Genomic DNA, 18,594 nt, shown 5'->3' on the forward strand with positions numbered 1-18,594 from the left:
TGCTGCAGCAAGCCTGTGTTTACTTCAAGATGTGAATGGAAAATCTATTACTTTGGACTCTCCAATAATGTTCGTGTTACTGCTGGAATGAAGTTGATGCAATCTTGCCAAGGATCATCGTATGAACGATACACTCTTGATTAATCTTGAGCACACTAGCATGACCTGGACAACACTGATACACCAATCTGCCCTCCGTCACAAGAACCTAAGAACCCTGTTGGATCGGACCAAAGGTCTTTATAGTCTAGCTATTACCCACAAGCAAGAATATAACCAATAGCTCTCTTCTATTGCTTTTGCAGCTGCATAAATTCAGAGGAATGCTGCCTTATATTCTGGAAGTTGCATAGAGCCATCATGAGGAAAAAGTCATTGAATGGTTTATCCACTATTTGCTTAATCCTTTTTAAATTTGGTGGCCATCAATACATTTTTAACAATTTCCATGGTTTAACAAACCCTTAGTGTGAAGAGGTAAGTTTGTTTACTAAATCACCCACCCTTCGTCTGGGTTAGATGCCCATCAGCTCTGGCATTATAAGAGACAAAGTCCACAGAAAGATACCCCAAATGTAATCTCAGAAGCGTGGTTCCAACCATTTCTTTGGGTGCCCTTTTCTACACCTTATCCATATCTACAGTATGGATTGTTGTGACTGAAACTGTACTTTGTATTCCAATTGTTTCACTATAGATTTGTATAAAAGCATTATATTGACTGCTTCTGGTCTCTTTCCTAACACAGAATTTGAGCTTTTCAAGATGTATCACATACTGATATTGAGCCACCATGGCCCCAAGATCCCTTTTCTGGGGTACTCATTTTCTAGCTCACACCCAATTCCTGTATTCTGAAATTAGCCATGCTGGCATCCTCTTGTTCTAGGTGTTAATCTTTCTCAATATGTGGTAGACATTCTAGCTGAGCTACTATTTTGGCTTTGAGTAGCTTCTACAATTTTGGAAAATATTTGACCCTCCTGATGTTTGCTTTGGCTTTTTTTAACTCCCTCATTTTCACTTCCTCATTTGATATCAAATATAACTCTTGGGCTTTCCTGGCAATTAGAGCATTGTGGTTACTGTTTCAATTCGCATTAACAATATATAGGTTTTGCATTGGGTTCAGAGTGCCACCTATTATCAGGTCCAGGTCTCCGCTCTCATCTGTTCTATTCCTAGTTATTCAGGGTGCCTAGACATTTCCCTCTTCATGCTGGATCATGCCTTTGTAAGTCCGTATGAAGATAACTAAACTGTAATACTTTCTCCTTTTGATACCTCCTGATCACATTCATTAAAGATCACCCTGAATCATTTTGATGGGGGTGTGGGGCAATATAGTTCTATTGCTAAAACAATTCTGAGGTCTGATATTTCCACCCATGATTGCTCTGTTGAGGAGTCTGTGGAATTTCTAGTTTAATTCTATAGCCCCTTGGACATACAAAACATCACCCAATGCTCTTTTTAATGTCCTTCCTTTGGAACTTATACCCTGAAATAATTCATATCTCACTGGTTCTTTCATTCCAACAGTTTTCTCTATGATCTTGAAAACTGCACATAAACTCTCACTTCTTGGCTCAGAGGCTTCTAGCATTAGCCTATAAACACCTACATATGGTATCCCTTTCTGAATGTCTGGTATGTCAATATTCCCCTGTGTCCCTTTGACTGACTATCACATCCTATGGTATGCTTATTGCCTAGCTTTACCTAAAAGGCATACAATGTGGTGCCTCCAGGTACCAATGTGCCAATTGCTACACCCTACTCATGTCAACTGTTTAGAAATATTTTTCACCAGCTGCTGGAATTGCTTCAAAGTGGGAAGCTCTGGCTGATGCTATCTTAATTTCTCATGAATGACTCTGGGCACATTACTTGTTCTTTGTGACTGGCCTTGCCCACTCATGGCAACCATTTTATGGCTGCACCCAGACGTTGCTCAAATTTCCAAATAGGCTCACAGGCTCAAAAGTTTAACTTTTCCCGTTTGGACAATCAAAAATATGTTCATCATTCCCTAGGACCAGATAATCCCCTGCTTCTGTCAAACTTTCTCACAGGGTTCAGTTTAAAAACTTCAAAAAATTGGTAAAAGACAAAGGGAGTTTCTTAAAATGTATATGTTAGACTGGTCTTCCCTTCTACTTGGAAAGTATCAGAATGGCTTACTGGAAACTTTAAAAAGGATATTCTTGAGACTTTAAGTTCCAATTGGTTGTCACTACCTCTTCTTTCTGAAGCTAAAGGAGCTAATGCTTGCTATTTTCTGCTGGTTTTAACAGGCTTGACTTTTAGCCCCAAGCAATTCTCAATATTAAATGGATCAGAAATCTTTGTTGCTTGTCATTTCATACCAGAACATTTAGCAAAATAATGTATGTAGAGTAATGGGAACATGTGAACCAATACTGGGTTGATCATAGTAAAGGTACTTTGGGGATCAAATACCAGTGAAGAATTGTGAGCAACAAATGTGAAAAGTGGCAATTATGGCACGTATCTGTGTAATTAGTTTGCCACCTTACAAAAGTGATAGCCAACCTGGGGACAGAGTGTTTAAAAATATCTCAACCACATGTGTGTGACATGTTGGAGAAGCACTGAAGTCATTAGGGATGGGGAAGCACTCTGCATGAGAAATGTATAATGCATAAAAATATTGTATCTGGGCCCCTGAAACTTTGAGCCAAGGGTTCTTTGTTTCTGACATTAAAGGAGCCAGCTTGCAAACAAGCAGATCATTATTTGTAAACTATCCTGAGGTTTTGTAAGCTGTCCTGAGGCTCCTGCAAAGGACAGCATATAAATGTTGTAATTAAATATTAAATTATTCTTAAGCTATTTTGACAGCAGAGCATGGGGACACGGACATAATGATTTGCCCACCCCATTATGTTCTTATGGTGTTGTCAAGTACTGTTCACATTTCAAGTATCCTTTTGTAAACATAAAGACTAGAAATTTGCTTTAAAACACAGGCATTGGAGGTCTCCCTCTGAATAGCAAATCCTGCTGGAGATTCTTTACATGCACAGCCCCGACCCGCTGCACATTTATTTATTTACATGTATATCTTATCTTTCTTCCAAGAAGGTCATGATTGCATACATTCATTTCTTTCACATATCAAATAGGTCACAGAGCAACAGTTTACTTTCACTGGAGAAATGATGTGTTGCTTTGCTGCCACTTTGCTGTGTGTGTCTGTCCGGAAAAAGAAGTCAGTGCTGGCAGAACTCTGGCCTGGGACTCTGGGGTTGGGATGTTTGCTACCCACATACAAGATCCTTGACAGCTTCTTGATGAGGACACTGTATATGAAATGGAAAGTAACGGCTTTGTGGCAGTGTAAAATATTAACACATTAAGGGAGCTATTCTATGGCTCCTGGGCATTGTTCAGAGACCATTGGATAGCTCAGATTCCCAGCTCCAAGGTTGGAGAATGTGCTCTGCCTTCAGAGCTGGAAATCAGCAGGCTTATCCCCCTTTCCTGCCCCCTCACCTCTAGTGCAAAAAGAATAGTGGCATCTGCTCCCTAGTCGAGAACACGACTTTAGGAAGGGATTAAGGGGTGTTTTGGGGATTGAGATCAGAATAGCCAGGAAAGCATGGGACTGAAGCCATTTCAGGCTTCTCTGCTCCCCCTTTGATCCACTATTACTTGACACCTGAACATGGTCATCCAGCAAAAAAGCAGAGCCAGTGGAACTGGGAGGCAAATATTGCCTCCATGGCCTGCTCTGCACTGGATTAGCATGAATCTCTAAGATCAGAGGATCATGCAACAGCAAGGCATTGAACTCGATGGCCTTCATGGCCCCTTCCAACTCTTCTGTTCTGTAATTCTATGAAGACCGTGACTGGATTGTGCCTGCATTCTACCACTGAACGACATGGGCTATAGCCACTTCAACAAATGCAGTTTCGGTAAGGTGCATATTGTGCAGTGATGGTGGTTGTGAACAGTGAAATCAGAAAGGCGTTAAATACAGAAAGTTTCAAACACTGCACTGCACTGCACTCATCACAGTGCAACAGCTGCTGCTAGCACAAACTAAATTATCCTAATTCAAGCTTCTAATGATAGCATTAACCTCATTCACTCTTCATAATACTGCAAAGATCTGATGACAGTCCGTGAAAGCTGACGTCTGAATCAATTTGTTAGTTTTTAAAGGTGCCAGAATACCATTGGTTTTGATCCAACATGTTAACATGGCTACTTCTCTGAACGTTGCAATCCGTGATGGATCCACTTTAACGCACACTCTGTTGGCGGCGGTCTCCATGCAAAGCTCTTCCGTGTGACCTGTATTTGTGACTTGGTCCACATCCTCCTGTCCAACTTTTAACTTACAATCATAATTGCAGAAATTTGTGTTAATTGTCCTTTTCCCGTTGCCGCTTTTAATACTCATCTATGAAGACTGCAGTATGTTTTCACGCACGAACCTCTGCACGTTTAGAAACAGGGTCCTACAACTCCCAGCATACCCCCCAAACCGTACCAAGCCTCATGGGGACGACTCTAAGCGCGTGACCAGGCCGCCCGCAGGCTCCGACCAAGCGGCGAGCAGAGCCCCAAGCGCATGCGTCACCAGCATTCCCCCGCCGCCGCCTCGCCCCTTCTATTACTGGCAGCCAGACAGATCAGCTTCTGCACCGCAACCGCTGAGAGAGGAGGGCGAAACGGGGCGGGGCTGCGCAAGCGCTTCGTTGACCCGACCAAGGCCGCCCGCCCGCAGACAGTCGTGTGAGCGGCTCCTGAGGAGCTGCGTGAGTCGTGTCTCTTGCGTCGCCTTCAGTTTCTTCCTCTCTGAGCACCGCTTCCATTATGCTCTGCCGTCTGACTTCGCGCGGCAGCTGCAGGTGAGAGCCCAGGAGGGTCCGGAGCCCTTGAGTGCCTGGCCAAGGGCACTGGGGATGGGGCCTGACTGGAGCTCGGGAGAGGCGGGAGATTAGAAGGCAAGCAAGGCGAGGGGGGCAGTCTGGGATGGAGACAGAGGAGTAGCAGCTTGGAGTCGCCTGCAGGAACTAATGCTGTGAAGGTGCAAAGCTGCTACCTCGCAGGAACAGGGGTTCCTGTTCAATTTGAGCTAGTTTAGCTGTGAAACACTGAAATAATGAAACCGCTTTCTCCGACCCGGAGTCCCACCGTCCCCCATCTGGCATGGTTGGGAGGTGAAGGCAGACGCATCTGGAGGACACCCCCCGAGGCCTTGGACGGGAGCGGGAGGGCGGCTCTGGGGGAGCGGTGGTGGAAGTGCGGACTCCAGCGGCATGGCTTCCAAGCGTCCTTCTGCCGGGCAGCTCGCCGAGTGACCTTGGGCGGTTGCGCGGCCTCAGCTTGCTTCACCCACCGCATAAAATAGTTGCTAAGATAAAATGGAATGGGGAGGCAGTCCGCTGACCCTAATTCGCCAGGAAGAAAGGTAGGATAGCAGCATAATAAGCAACACTCGGACCCCAGTAGGTATGCACAACTCCTACATACCTGCAATTATAAGAATAGGTTTCCCCAGCAGAATGCAACCTGTTTCAAGTATGTTTGAGCTCTTGATGCTTCTCCTTTGGAACTAAAACCTTTAAGCCATAATCCTACTAGGCAGAAAGTGCCCTAGATGTAGGAGGTTTTTTTCTCTTTAAGCAAGTATGAGCTTGCATCTTCAAGTTGTTTTGTTGGTGTTAAATCAGTCTTGTTATAGAATATTAACACTTTCCCTCTTCTGGGGTGGGAGGCGCTCAAAGAGAAAGCATAGGTGCTCTGGGAATATTTTTGTGGCTGTGTAAACTATTAAGCAGATTAGCAATTATTTGGGGGTTGAATACATATTATGGGAAATTTACTAAGAAATTTAATTTAAAATAAATAGATTTATCAGTAGTGTAAGAGGTTTTAATTCTATTATTAATATTTGCATACAGATATTTGCATACAGATGTGTTTAGAATGTGGTGCTGCTACCTTTATTAGACATATTGAGTCTTCATGAGAGATGCATCAAAGGATAGACAAATGGTATGAGTTTTAAATATGATTCTAGAAGAAGGAGGCTGGGAACATTTAGATGTATGTTAAAGAACTCTGTGGTCTAATTTGTTGCTTTGTTAACACAGTTAAATGTATTAACTTTAGGTCCTTCTGGGCTGTTTATTGACAACCTGCTTCTTTAAGAGCTGGTATCCCCACCACCATATTTGTAAGCATCTAGTTCAGATAGATTTTCTAACTGGGAGATATTCAGCCTGTCCTGGATGGAATTGTACTCCCTTTGAAGGACAAGGTTCACAGTTTGGTAGTGCTCGTGGACCCAGAACTGGCACTTGAATCTCAAGTGGACTCAGTGGCATGGAGCACCTTTTATCAGCTTAGAGTTGTAGTTGGTAAATCAGCCTGTCTGGACAGACAGAGCCTAGCTACAGTTATCCCTGCTCTGGTAACTTCCCATCTGGATTCATACATGGTCTGGATTACTGTAACATGTTCTTCTTGGGGCCTGCCTTTGAAAATGGTCTGGAAACACCAATTGATTCAGAAAGGGCAGCAGGGCTGTTAGTGGGGCTGGCCTAAGAGATCACATCATGCGCGATTGTCTTTCTAATTGGGAGATATTTAACCTGTCCTGGATTGGGCTGTATTCCCCTTGAAGGACAAGCTGCATAGTTTGGAAGTGCATTAGCTGCCAGTTGAAGTCCAGACCCAATTCAAACTGCTGCTTTTAGTATTTAAAGCCCTAAAAGGCTTGGGGCCAGGTTATTTAAAGAAATGCCTGGTTCCATATGTTCATACCCAGCCTCTTAGATCATCCACTGAGGTCCTTCTTAGGAAACCCCTCCTCTAGGGTAGTAAGGGGGATGGTGACCAGGAGAAGGGCCTTTTCAGTAATGGCACCCAGAGATATGCCTCGCACCATCTTTGCTTTCTTTTTGGCACCAGGTGAAAACCGTTTTATTTTCCAGACATTTTAATAGATACGGGTCAGTTTTAATGTTGTTGTTGTTATTGCTGCTGTGCTGTATGTTAATATTAATATAGTAGCTGTGGCCATTGATCCTGTTACATTGGTTTTATCATTTTACTGTTTTATCTAATTGCAATAATTTTAATGATTATTTATATATCTTTTAAATTTGTAAACTGCCCAGAGAGCCTGGGCAGTTTACAAATATTTATATTTATTTATATAAATATTAGGTAGAAAAGTCTTCAAATTTTGACTCCTTGCCTTTCAGAGGTACATATGTCTTTAATGCCTGAGATAAGAACCTTGACACCTGTATTATTAACCTTTAAGCTCCACAGTATTTCAAGATGATAGTCATCAAACTTGTTGGTGTTATTTATTACCTTGGTTTTATGTTGTAGTCAATCTTTCATGTGAGCAGTATAGATTAGGGGTCCTCAATGTTTTGGGGCATATTTGGGAATCTGAAAAACTGCAGTGAGCACCACCGTAAAATGTCTCCAGCAGAAGATGTGGCTACTCATATTGGGGTCTGTGGCTTTTCAGAAGTGAGCCAAAGAGGTACATTTGTGTGTGTGAGAGAGAGAGAGGTAGTGAAGTTAGAGGCAGGGAGGAAGGGAATATAAGGGACAGAAGGGAGATAGTGAGTGCACAAGGCTAGAGGCTGGGAGGAGGGAAACAAGGGAGAGGAGCCAAAGCTGCAAAACCAGAGCTTAGACAAAAGAGAAGATTTTGCTTTTTTCAGGGTTTGCATTAATAACAATTTCTTTTAAAGGTAGCTGGGAGTTGAGAGATTTGTCAGTGGATACTGTGTTGGCAACTGCTGATATAGGTAGTTGGACTTAAAAACAATTCTCGGTGGATATTTACTAGAAAGATCCATCAGTTACAAATTTGTTTTAGTGTCAATCATTTTTGGTCCAAAACTGCCTTCCACAGTCCTTACCAGCATTTTAGCAACTAAAGTTTCTGTGATCCACAGGAATTCCTTGTGGCTCACGGGGTGAAACCCTCAGCTTTTGTATCTCTTTCACCTGTCTTTTGCAATTGAATTATAACAGGACATTTCTGGTATTCCCATTTCTCCATAATAGAGTAACAACAGTTATTATTGAGAGCTGTTATAATACAGGGTCCTGGGAGTGACTTTTGGACCTCAGAGACAGAAGCTCAAACCCTTTTAAAAAGTGCAAGCACTACATAGTATTGGACTCAAACATGACAATCATTCTCTGTCTTAGTTTAGTTAAAAGAGATAATGAAGACACTTGCGAAACATGAGTAAGAGTCAAAACATTAACTTTTTATGTTTTGTTCTTTTCCAGAAATGGCACTAAACTCATTGAACCTATTGGCTGTCTGGCCTTCAGGCAAAAGCACACTCTCCCTGATTTGCCTTATGATTATGGTGCCCTGCAGCCTCATATTAGTGCAGAAATTATGCAACTTCACCACAGCAAACATCATGCCACTTACGTAAATAATCTGAATATTGCTGAAGAAAAATATAAAGAGGCCTTGGCAAAAGGTATGGGTAACAAAATGTCAGAATGTGTTGCCTCTGTTTTCCTGTAGCTGCTGCATGCTTCTCACTGTTTCCCCATGTTTTCTCCAGTGCTAAGATTAATAGTAATTTAGGACATAGTCCATCTTGTTGGTGTGTGTTCATAAAGTTTCTAGCTATACTGTAGAAGGGATGTAGCATCCACTGTGACATCCTTAGCAACTTCAAATGTGAATTATGGCTCAAGTTGATCTCAATTTAGTTGTAAATAGTAGTGAGATTTGAGAACTTTTAACTGTAAAGACGTCTGCACTAAAAGGGAGGGTTTTATCACTGTTGTCATCAAGAAGCAGTTGTTACTACATTTGGATTAGTTACCACAACTATAATTTGAAAGCACTTTGGCCAATCAAATAAGCAGATGAGGTCCATCTTTTTCTTTGTTTGCCTCAACTGCAGGGTTTATAGGATTGACTTGCTTTATTCTTTGTGACTTAATATTACAGTAAGTTGTAGTGATTCTTGGAACCTAGGTTAAAACAATGATGGAGTAGTGAATTCTTAACAGACATTGAGATGCTAATGAAATCAGAATAGCCACAGTTAAGTACTGAGTCTCTCATGTGATTAAATGGGAAGCCTATGAAAACATGTAATACATATTTTAAATTCAAAAGCTTTACTTATAGTTAAAGGATTCATTCTGTTAAGTCCAGTTAGTTTTTCAGAACCTGTAAAGGAACCATCTGGCTGGAAAAGAACACATGGGAGTTTTGTGCACAGGACTTGAAATAATTCTGGTTTTCATTTCTGACTACTTAGTTCAAAACCGTCAGACTCCTTAAGCTCTAGGTAGCACCTGTGTGCCTACTTAAGGTCTACCTGAAAAGAATTGCAGCAGATGTGGCCCTTTTTGTGTGCATGCACTTCTGAATCAATTCAGTAATGGAACAGATTAAAAAACTGATTTCTTCGGATGTGTTAGATAACCTGCCTTAAGATATGTATCTGACTTAAATTATTGGTTTTCATATTGGTTCTCTGCAACTTGAATACATTTCTGAGCAACTGATTCTGGATCGCTTGACAGCTGTTGAATGTAATTGTCTAGATTAGTCATTCTGAAGGCAACTTAAGTTTTGTGGTTTTTTTCTTCCTAGAGTTGGAAAAAGAGTTTGCTTGTGGGATCAATACATGTTGAAAATCCTTCCTCAGGGGTACTCATTTGCTGAAATATCCTGAAAGCAAGTGCTGTTGAAGAAGGATTTTATTTATTTGTTTTTCAATTTATATCCTGCCTTTTTCCTACAAGGGGCTCAAGGCAGCTTATATCACCTCCTCCATCTTATCCCCACAACAACAACCCTGTGAGGTAGGTTGGGCTGAGAGTCTGTAACTGGCTCAAAGTCACCCAGTTGGCTCCATGGACGAGCGGGGACTAGAACCCAGATCGTCTGAGTCCCTATCCCATGCTCTTAACCACTACACCACACTGGCTCTCTTTATGAAATTTATTTATGAAATACGTTGGGTTTATTTTTCATAAACATATTTATGAAATATGTTGGGTTTAAAATCAAATCTTTTTATTTTTCTGAATCTGATTTTTCTACTTCCTTTTCTTATTTATGGTGCAACCCCATTATTGTTCCCTTTTTCCCTTCCTCTTTACTTCTTCTCTGTGTTATTGTTCCACCATGTCAGATATCATCCAACATGATGCTGTTCAGAAGTTTTGGATTATTAACTCTAATCAACCCCAGCATAGCCAGTGGTTAAGAATGATGGAAGTTATAGTGCAGCACATCTGGAGAACACCACATTGGGAAAGGCTGATAAAGGCAGTGCAAGATAAAACAGAAAAAGATGAGGAAAGTGTTGTTACTTTGTAAGTTGAGTGATTAAGCAAAGACAGGAATGCTTATTTGGCTGGTGACTTAAAGATAAGCAAACATTCTTTCTTTTTAGGGTGCAACCAAGGCTAGCTTTTGAGTGCTGCCAGTAGATGTGTGGGATGGGGTGGCGCAGTGGGTTAGCTGCTGGGCTGGTTGATTGAAAGGTCAACAGTTCAAATCTGCAGCTGGGGTGAGCTCCTGTACTCTGTCCCAGCTCCTGCCAACCTTGCAGTTCGAAAGCATACAAATGCAAATAGATGAAAAGGTACCACTTCTGTGGGAAGGTAACAGCGGTCTGTGCACCTCTGTTTAGTCATGCTGGTCACACGACCACAGAAACTGTCTGTGGACAAATGCTGCCTCCCTGAGCTAGGAAACAGAGATGAGCACTGCCCCCAAGTCAGACATGACTGGACTTTAATGTCATGGGGAAACCTTTTTTAATAGATAGGTAGTCCAACAAATAGACTCCTACTCAAATTGCATGTAGCAGAAAATCAACAGTCAGTGAGTTCAAACCCTTTTAAAAGAAATTTCATCAGAAGCTTGTAACTTCTCATTAACAGTTCAAGCCTCTCTTTCAAAGATATTTTAAATCGTATATGCTGTATTCAGAGTTTAAATCTTGAGTCTTTGTAGGTCTGTTTTACAAACTTTAAATTTACTTCAGATCTTTTGAGAATACTTTCTTCTGTGTGATAAGTATTTTCAGCATGTTTGCAGTAGTGGTATTTTGCATGATTTACTATGAAATACATATTGCATATCAGTGATACTTTTTCAAGAGTTCTGTAGAAATATGTACACAAGGCAGTTTTCTCATATGGTGCCAACCAAAACATGTCAGTGTTTTCTCTGTTGTGCTGGTTACATTCTCAGGTGTTGGTTTGTTAGCATAGGAATAACCTGCTCTCTTAACTGAGGTTCTGCATATGTGTCGAGATGATCCTGGTCCCCTGGATTTTCTCTCCCAAAGGGCTGCAGAGATTGGTTCATGTCAGCCAAATAATAGCTGGCTATCAAGAGAAGACATTTGTGAACTCTGGCTTAGGGGATGTGTGTTGAAAGCTTTTGGTGAAGATGTGTATGTAGGGCAGTGTCTGGAGGTGCTTGCTTATACACTTGATATAGTGTTATGTGAGCAGCCTCTGGCACTGTCCCCGGAAACCCTGTTGTACCAGCTTATGCTATCAGTGTGGTGCTAGCACTGTGTCTGTTGTGTAAGCAGAGCAGCAGTGTTGGATACTGCCCATAAGGTATGGGTTTACAGACAGTTATAGTTTAAAGACAGGGTTCTTAGGACAGCCAGGAAGTGCTATATTTGTACTTGGCATCAAACATTTGTTTCTTTAAAAGCTGCAATCCATTTTCTTCAAAGTGGAAGAAATCAGTAGAAGTAAGTAAAACGCTTTCTGCTAGGATTTATCTTGGTTTCACTTCATTCTCTTTTTCTTGCATCTGCAGGAGATGTGACTGCTCAAGTGTCCCTTCAGCCAGCTCTGAAGTTCAATGGTGGAGGTCACATCAATCACACTATTTTTTGGACAAACCTTTCTCCAAATGGTGGAGGGGAGCCCCAAGGTTTGCAAAGAAAAAGGGTCTGTTGTAACTTGTAGTACCTAGCTAAATTATGTCTCACAGATGTAGCAAAATTACATTTCACAGGACATTTTACTGAGACGAACTGGATCATTTACTGCTGGTAAACACTCCCAGAAATCAGGTTTGAGCACTGATTTAGCATAAAACTGCTTGGTGGGGGGATGGGTGCAGCAAAGTAAGGAACTATAAGAAAGCAAACACACTCATGCACAGGTGCGAGAGATTGATATTGCATGAGCTGTACTAAGCTGAGCTTTCGGCAAATGCCATGTTGAATAGAGAATTTAAGTTACTGTCCTAAGCACCTTTACTCAGTGATGAATTCAGTGATTAGTTGGGTTTTGCATAAATTATATATGGCAGTGGTTCCAGTTCCATTATTTTTTAACTTTTATAATGTATACAAAATTCTTTACTTTGGACAGGAACATACATATATATGAATCAGCTACTTTGTACCAAAATTTGTCTCAGGAAATGTTTACAAACAGACAGCCTTAACTTCAACCATGACTAATACTGATGTTGAGGAGATGGGGGGGGATTCAGGGAAGGAACTTTGTGGAGGGAGAGGGCAATCTGCTGCTAGTTTTTCCCTCGTTTTAAAAGGCTGAACTTTTTCTCCTTAGTGACTGGCACTAAGACTAAACTCTGCTGCTAATCTTGGCTCCACCCATTTTGCCTTTGGCCTTTCCCAGCACTGGAAGGCAGCCCCAAGAGTTTCTCCAAAATGGAATGTGGTCCTTGGGTTGAAAGAGGTTCTGTACCTTGGTTTAGACCTGTACCTTTCTTGTTTATGTCTGAATTAATCTGAAATGGTCTGGTGTATTTTTTTTTTTTTTAAAGGGGAGTTAATGGAGGCCATTAAGCGTGATTTTGGCTCCTTTGGGAATTTCAAGGAGAAATTGACAGCTGTTTCAGTTGGAGTGCAAGGCTCAGGATGGGGATGGCTAGGCTTCAGTAAAGAGCAAGGCCGACTGCAGATTGCTGCCTGTGCCAACCAGGATCCTCTCCAAGGAACCACAGGTGAGTTTTTTGCAATAGAACTTGATCACAAGTGGAGAATATCACTTTTGTTACATGGTAGGAGAAGATGGGCATTAACAGTGCCTCTTGCTTCCTTAGAGAGCAGGACTGCCCATAGTCTTTGACTGGCTGGTCGTTTGCACAACCATTTGGATAAGAAGGAAACAGCGTGCATTTGCTCTGCCCTTATCCAAACCTGTTTGCAATAGAGGAAGGTTTCTTCCTCTCCATTCAGCCCTCTGGCAGTCACAGTTGCTTTGGGAGAATGACAGGACTTCTCACTTGAATTGAGATATGCTTTGTTTACAGGAGGCATTTCTGAACGCTTATATGAGTAAGCACATTTTCTGAAAGGATCTTAGAATGTTGCTTGCAGCACATCTCATCAGATTTGTCTTCATGATACACACAACCTCCCAGAAAGAGTTATTTCATTGAACAGAGAAGAAAAATATGCATCAGTCACTTATCAATTAATCAGTTTGATAATGGGCATGCTATAATTAGTGCATGGAGTTAATCAAATTCATACAATCATAGGCATACTAAACGTATAAGGAAGAAAACAAAATTAATATGGTAGGCATCCATACTCAGGGTTCAGAAGGGGGGGAAATTTGCTCAGCCTGTTTATTGTCTAAACCAAGAGATGCTGTGCTTGAAAGGCTAGACCCGAATATTCACTGTACATCTACACCCAAATGCGTTGTTGTTAGTAATTTCATTTCTATACTACCCCACAGCCAAAGCCCTCTGGGAGGTTTGCAACAGTCCATAAAATTGATAATAAATTACAATAATAAAATAAAAAAATCAGAAGTACCTTAAATGTTTATACCACAGTTTGAAGGAAAATGAAGAAATAGGGGCTAGGCAAATGGATGCTCTAGGGCAGTGGTGGCGAACCTATGGCATGCGTGCCACTGCGGGCATGCAGACCCCTCTCTGTCGGCACACAAGCCAAGTTGCCCCAGCATCACCCCAGCAGCTGAGCATTGGATAACAGTGCACATAGGGGCCATGCGCATGCTTATTAGCTGCAACTCGTCTGAGCTTTTGCATGGACAGTCAGTGCGCTGTCAAGGATATATATATATTTGCTTGGACTCGCTGTGAGTTTTTTCTAAGCTAAAACCTCAGTATTCAGGTTTTATTGCAGTGTTGGCACTGTGCGATAAATAAATGGGTTTTGGGTTGCAGTTTGGGCACTCGGTCTCAAAAAGGTTCGCCATCACTGCTCTAGGGCCTCAGTAGAGAGGAAGGAAGGAGACAAGGGATAGGAGGATGGGGAGATGGGGAGAGTCAAGGGGCCTGCAGTGCTTCCTCTCTAGTCACAGGCAAAGTGTAGGAGTTAGTCCTCGTGGCTAACTGCTGTGGCAAAGGGAGGGCAGAATGTTGCAGTAGCTAAATTCTGAGCATTAACACTAATTTCCAGAGCTCGATTACAGATAGAACAAATTTCTATATGTACACTAACAGAATCACATGATAGGAAAATTACATGATAGGTAAAAAAAAATTGGAGGCTACAGTGTGCAGGGAAAGTAGCTCTAGAAGTTAGGATAAGGGTCTAAAAGTTGCTTTTCTGGGGGTTGTCCTGAAGATGGAGCTCAGGTGTGGGAAAACTTCTGTTGCCTTGAGAGTAGCTGTATGTGGGTGCCCACTTCAGCAAAAGCAGGGACTTTGGGGGAAAACCGTTCATTTGGGGAAAAAGAGTTGATGAGGCAGAACCCTGGATTCCATGACTTGAGCAATTCAGAAACAAGCAAAATGGCCACCAATAGTGCATCCAGTGTATACATTTTATACATGTATAACTTTCAAGCTTTAAATCTATAAGATGTATTGGCAATCCTGGAGTACTGTTTTGTGCACTTAATATTGCCTGCGTAATAATTTCAGCAAGGGAGGAAGAGCCAGCAGATGCAGCCAAGCACCGAACTTTTTATGTACAGTGAACTTTGGGAAGGCCAGGAACTAATGGAGCTTGCCATAAGCCAGGAGCATATGGTGGCTTAATCTTGAAAAGCACACGGATAGGCATTTGAGCCCTAGTTTTGAGCTGCATTGGGATGAACCCATTTAGAATCCCTGCCTCTGTTATCCATGCACTTCCTCTTGTGCTCTGCCTGGTCCTGCAAAGCAAGCTGAGCCCAGAGGAAGTCCGTGTGTGCCCAGTTGTGCAACTGGTAACCTTCCCTGTCAGGATATGGAAGAGGGCACTGGTAGTGGCTGTGCCAGGCACCATTCCCGGTGCCCATCCTTCTTCCCTGCCCAGTGCAGCTGGCAGCAGCCCAACCAGGCACAGAAGAAAGATGCTGCTGGCACAATGTGTGAGGCTTGATTTCTGGCAAGTGCCCTATGAATGCTGGGAGTGATCACCAGAACTTGGTCTCAGGGCTGCTGCAAAGTGGACCAGAGTGAGAAGCTGAGCCTAGGGAATCTGACATATCCCCGTGCCAAACATATCCCTAGTTTTGTGTACTGGAAGAAAAGGAACTATGTTCCTAGGGGAAATTAATGGAAGAATCCTACTTTTGCTTCTAGTTAGTGAAGCACTTACTTTAAAGTCAGTGATAGCATTTACCTTTCTTTTAAATATAACTTGAGACTAGCAGAAATATTCTAAAGCGATCTTCCCTACCTGGTTATCCTTTGGACGTGCTCAGCTCCAACACCCATCATCCTCAGCTGGTTGTAGCACAGCTCATTAGGAGGGCACCAGTTGAGGAAGCTGCCTCTGGATAACAAAGCTTAAATCAGATGGTCACACAATATGGAAGGCACCAAGTAAAATTTGTCCTCTTAAAGTTAAGAATTGTTTTTGAAGGGATAGTAACACTGGTACTTTACAAGTTAGAAGAATTCTGGTTATGGTATCTACCTGGAAATGGGGAAGAGGCAGAGTATAAATGTCATACTATTATTCTTCGGCGTAACTTTGGCATTGCTTGCCACAGTGATACTATGTGGGGCACTAAATCCTTGCCTCCAACCACTGCAGTAGACATTTCTCATAGGCTTCTAACCCATAAAAGTTAGAGTTCTTCAAGTGAAAGTGGGAATTCTGAGGAAATTGGACTATGTATCTCGTATCCACTCTTGAATATTTGTTTTATTTCAAAGAATATATGCACCACTCTTTTACCACATTTAAACGCTCATTTTAAGCCATCATCCCTTCAGTTTAGGAAACAGCTGGAGCTGAACATGCAATACAATAGACTAAAAGTGACTAGCTTGAAAATTACAGCTTCTGTTACAAACAGGACACCTCCAGTACTTGCCTCTGTTAGGAAAGCATTTTAATGACTATTTATATATGCTTGTGAACAAACTGGTGTTTATTGCTACTTTGCGTAATTATGTAGATATCATATGAAGCAGAAAGAAATTATGGGAGAAATGCTGCAATTGTTTTAAGCTGTATAATACCTGAGCCATACATCTCTTCTTTTCTAGGTCTCATTCCCCTTCTAGGAATTGACGTATGGGAGCATGCATATTATCTCCAGTATAAAAATGTTAGACCTGACTATCTGAAAGCTATCTGGAATGTGATCAACTGGGAAAATGTATCCTCAAGATATACAGCTTGCAAAAAGTAAAACAGGATTCTTGTGCAGCCTAGAGCAAGAACCTTGATGTTCCCTTGATAATTTTTATACTCATAGTTAACAAGTTTACTTGATAATTGCACCACTTGAAAATATTCTAGCCCATCAAAATGCCCACCTCTGCACAGTGAAGCTAAATGTTTGTCTTATTTGGTGAAATATTTTTGAAGTGCTAATCTGCTTTTCAAATCAGGAATTCTGTTACCGTACTTTGAAAGAATATAATTTCTTAAAACAACACAATGGGATTATAGCTGAAGGGCCTCTTGATAATGATGCTTTCAAATTTCTAACATGTAAAGAAAAACTAGGTGTATCCAGTTCAGGAAGATCTTACAAACAAGGTTTCATAAAAGCTTGATATGAGTTTGTCAGATTCTGGTAGTGCTTCAGTAAAAAGCAATCCATTATAATTTCCTAGAGGCTTGGCAAATGTTTGTTCATTACAAGATCAGAATTTCTGGTGTGTGTGTCAGTTACTAAAGACAGTGGGTTAGCTTTAATAAAATATGCTCTACCAAAAGGGAAAATAAAAACTAGACATAAATTGTATAGGTGGGATATCAGATTTGTGGTATGAGTATGAATGTTTGTCTTTTGTATATTCAGGTGGGAAATGTCAATTTATTGCTACTTCTGTAGGATACTGTTAATAATGAATGATCAAATTGTTATTATCTGGTAATGGTCTAGCTGGTTTTTGCCCTACAGTGTTTGATTGGAAATGGAAGTTCAGTGTCAAAATAAAATCTAAAAACAACTCTGCCATGTTATTAAATAATAGTTTTTAATTATAGTAGCGTATTGAGAAATGTAAGGACCTTAACTATTATGCAACTCTTGTATTAACTCAGCCACGAAGTGTAGGGAAACTTTAATTTACAAATGCATTTGATCTGAGACAGTTGTGACTGACTGGCTATACTTGATGAGGAGTAAAGTTTGCATCAAGGGATCAAGCATGCCAGGAGTGTAAGAGGTGGGAACAGGGGCTACAGCACAGTGATAGAGCATATGTTTGGCATGCAGAGGGTCCCAGCTTGGACTCTTCAAGTAGGGCAGGGAAAAATGCTTGCCTGAAACATTGGAGAACTGCTACTGTTGGGATTCGGTCTTGGAATGTGTAGTAGCTAATCAAGCACTCTAGGGTGTTAGGTGGAAAAAGCTTTATTCTGCAGAAAAAGGTCTTTGTGTACAAAGTAGGCAAAATGAAAACCCTAGGAAAAAAGAATTTTTATCTCATTTTGCAGGAATGTAAACAGGTGCTGGCATAACCTTGGCTTTCAGGGCCATGGAACTGCCTCCTTCCTAAAGCCACGTAGGGAAACATCTGGGAGAAACTTATGTCTGTCCTTCACTGCGCCTCAGTTTCAGCAATACTGAGCTAAAGGTAAATGGTCTGATTCTGTGTAAGGCAGCTTCCAAGGTTTCTGTGTTGCTGTACATATCCTAGTCACAGCTTACGCCTAAAAGGCTAGGCAGTGCTGTGTCTGCTGCCACCATCTGCCAGTAGAGGGAGGGAAATGAGAAGATGAGCAAAAAGGGGTGCCCCATCTTATTCTGAAATTTCCTTGCAAGTCCCCAGCTGCAGAATGTTGATTTTTGTTGCTAAAAGTCAACAGCAGTTCTCTAATTTGTCCAGCAGGTGGAGCTACACCATCATACTTTGAAATCCACTTTGGCTTATACAACTAAGTTTTGGGTTACGTTAAGGAGTAACATGCTTATCATGATTTAAGAGTTCTTGGACCAAAGCCTGCTTCATCAGATTGTGATTGAAGATGGTGGATATATATGCACAGGGTAAAGAAGAATATAGTCTTAGCAGGGAGATCAGAGGAGGAAGGAATGAAAGAAACATAGTCAGAGATAATTGTTAAAAGCTTAGATGTATCTAAAACATTTAAAGTAGTATTAAACATTCTGGCACTGATGAGTGACAGTGCAATCTTATCTGGCTTAATGGAG

The 18,594-nt window shown here is 41.5% G+C and overlaps 1 protein-coding gene across 2 annotated transcripts; it reads left to right on the forward strand.

The window, feature by feature from the left end:
* Positions 1-4,717: 4,717 nt before the first annotated feature.
* Positions 4,718-17,386, forward strand: SOD2 (superoxide dismutase 2). 2 transcript variants are annotated; one of them, XM_044421870.1, is made up of 5 exons: positions 4,718-4,886; positions 8,308-8,510; positions 11,846-11,962; positions 12,830-13,009; positions 16,472-17,386. In XM_044421870.1, the coding sequence occupies exons 1-5, from the start codon at positions 4,852-4,854 to the stop codon at positions 16,615-16,617; spliced, it is 681 nt and encodes a 226-aa protein (XP_044277805.1). In that variant the 5' UTR covers positions 4,718-4,851; the 3' UTR covers positions 16,618-17,386. The 2 variants fall into 2 exon arrangements, with proteins under 2 accessions (XP_044277805.1, XP_044277795.1); XM_044421860.1 differs by lacking the exon at positions 4,718-4,886 and adding an exon at positions 4,904-5,449.
* The last annotated feature ends 1,208 nt before the right edge of the window (positions 17,387-18,594 follow it).

Source organism: Varanus komodoensis, unplaced genomic scaffold, assembly GCF_004798865.1.
Source record: "Varanus komodoensis strain SLA01 unplaced genomic scaffold, ASM479886v1 scaffold1, whole genome shotgun sequence".
In the NCBI taxonomy this organism is placed as follows: Eukaryota; Metazoa; Chordata; class Lepidosauria; order Squamata; family Varanidae; genus Varanus; species Varanus komodoensis.

Bases quoted from the DNA above. Each gene is read 5' to 3' on its own strand.
- SOD2 (XM_044421860.1), top strand. From the start codon at position 5,403: ATGGAATGGGGAGGCAGTCCGCTGACCCTAATTCGCCAGGAAGAAAG. The intron at 8,511-11,845 runs GTATGGGTAACA...TTGCATCTGCAG, and splicing joins TAAAGAGGCCTTGGCAAAAG to GAGATGTGACTGCTCAAGTG. The intron at 13,010-16,471 runs GTGAGTTTTTTG...CTTCTTTTCTAG, and splicing joins TCCTCTCCAAGGAACCACAG to GTCTCATTCCCCTTCTAGGA.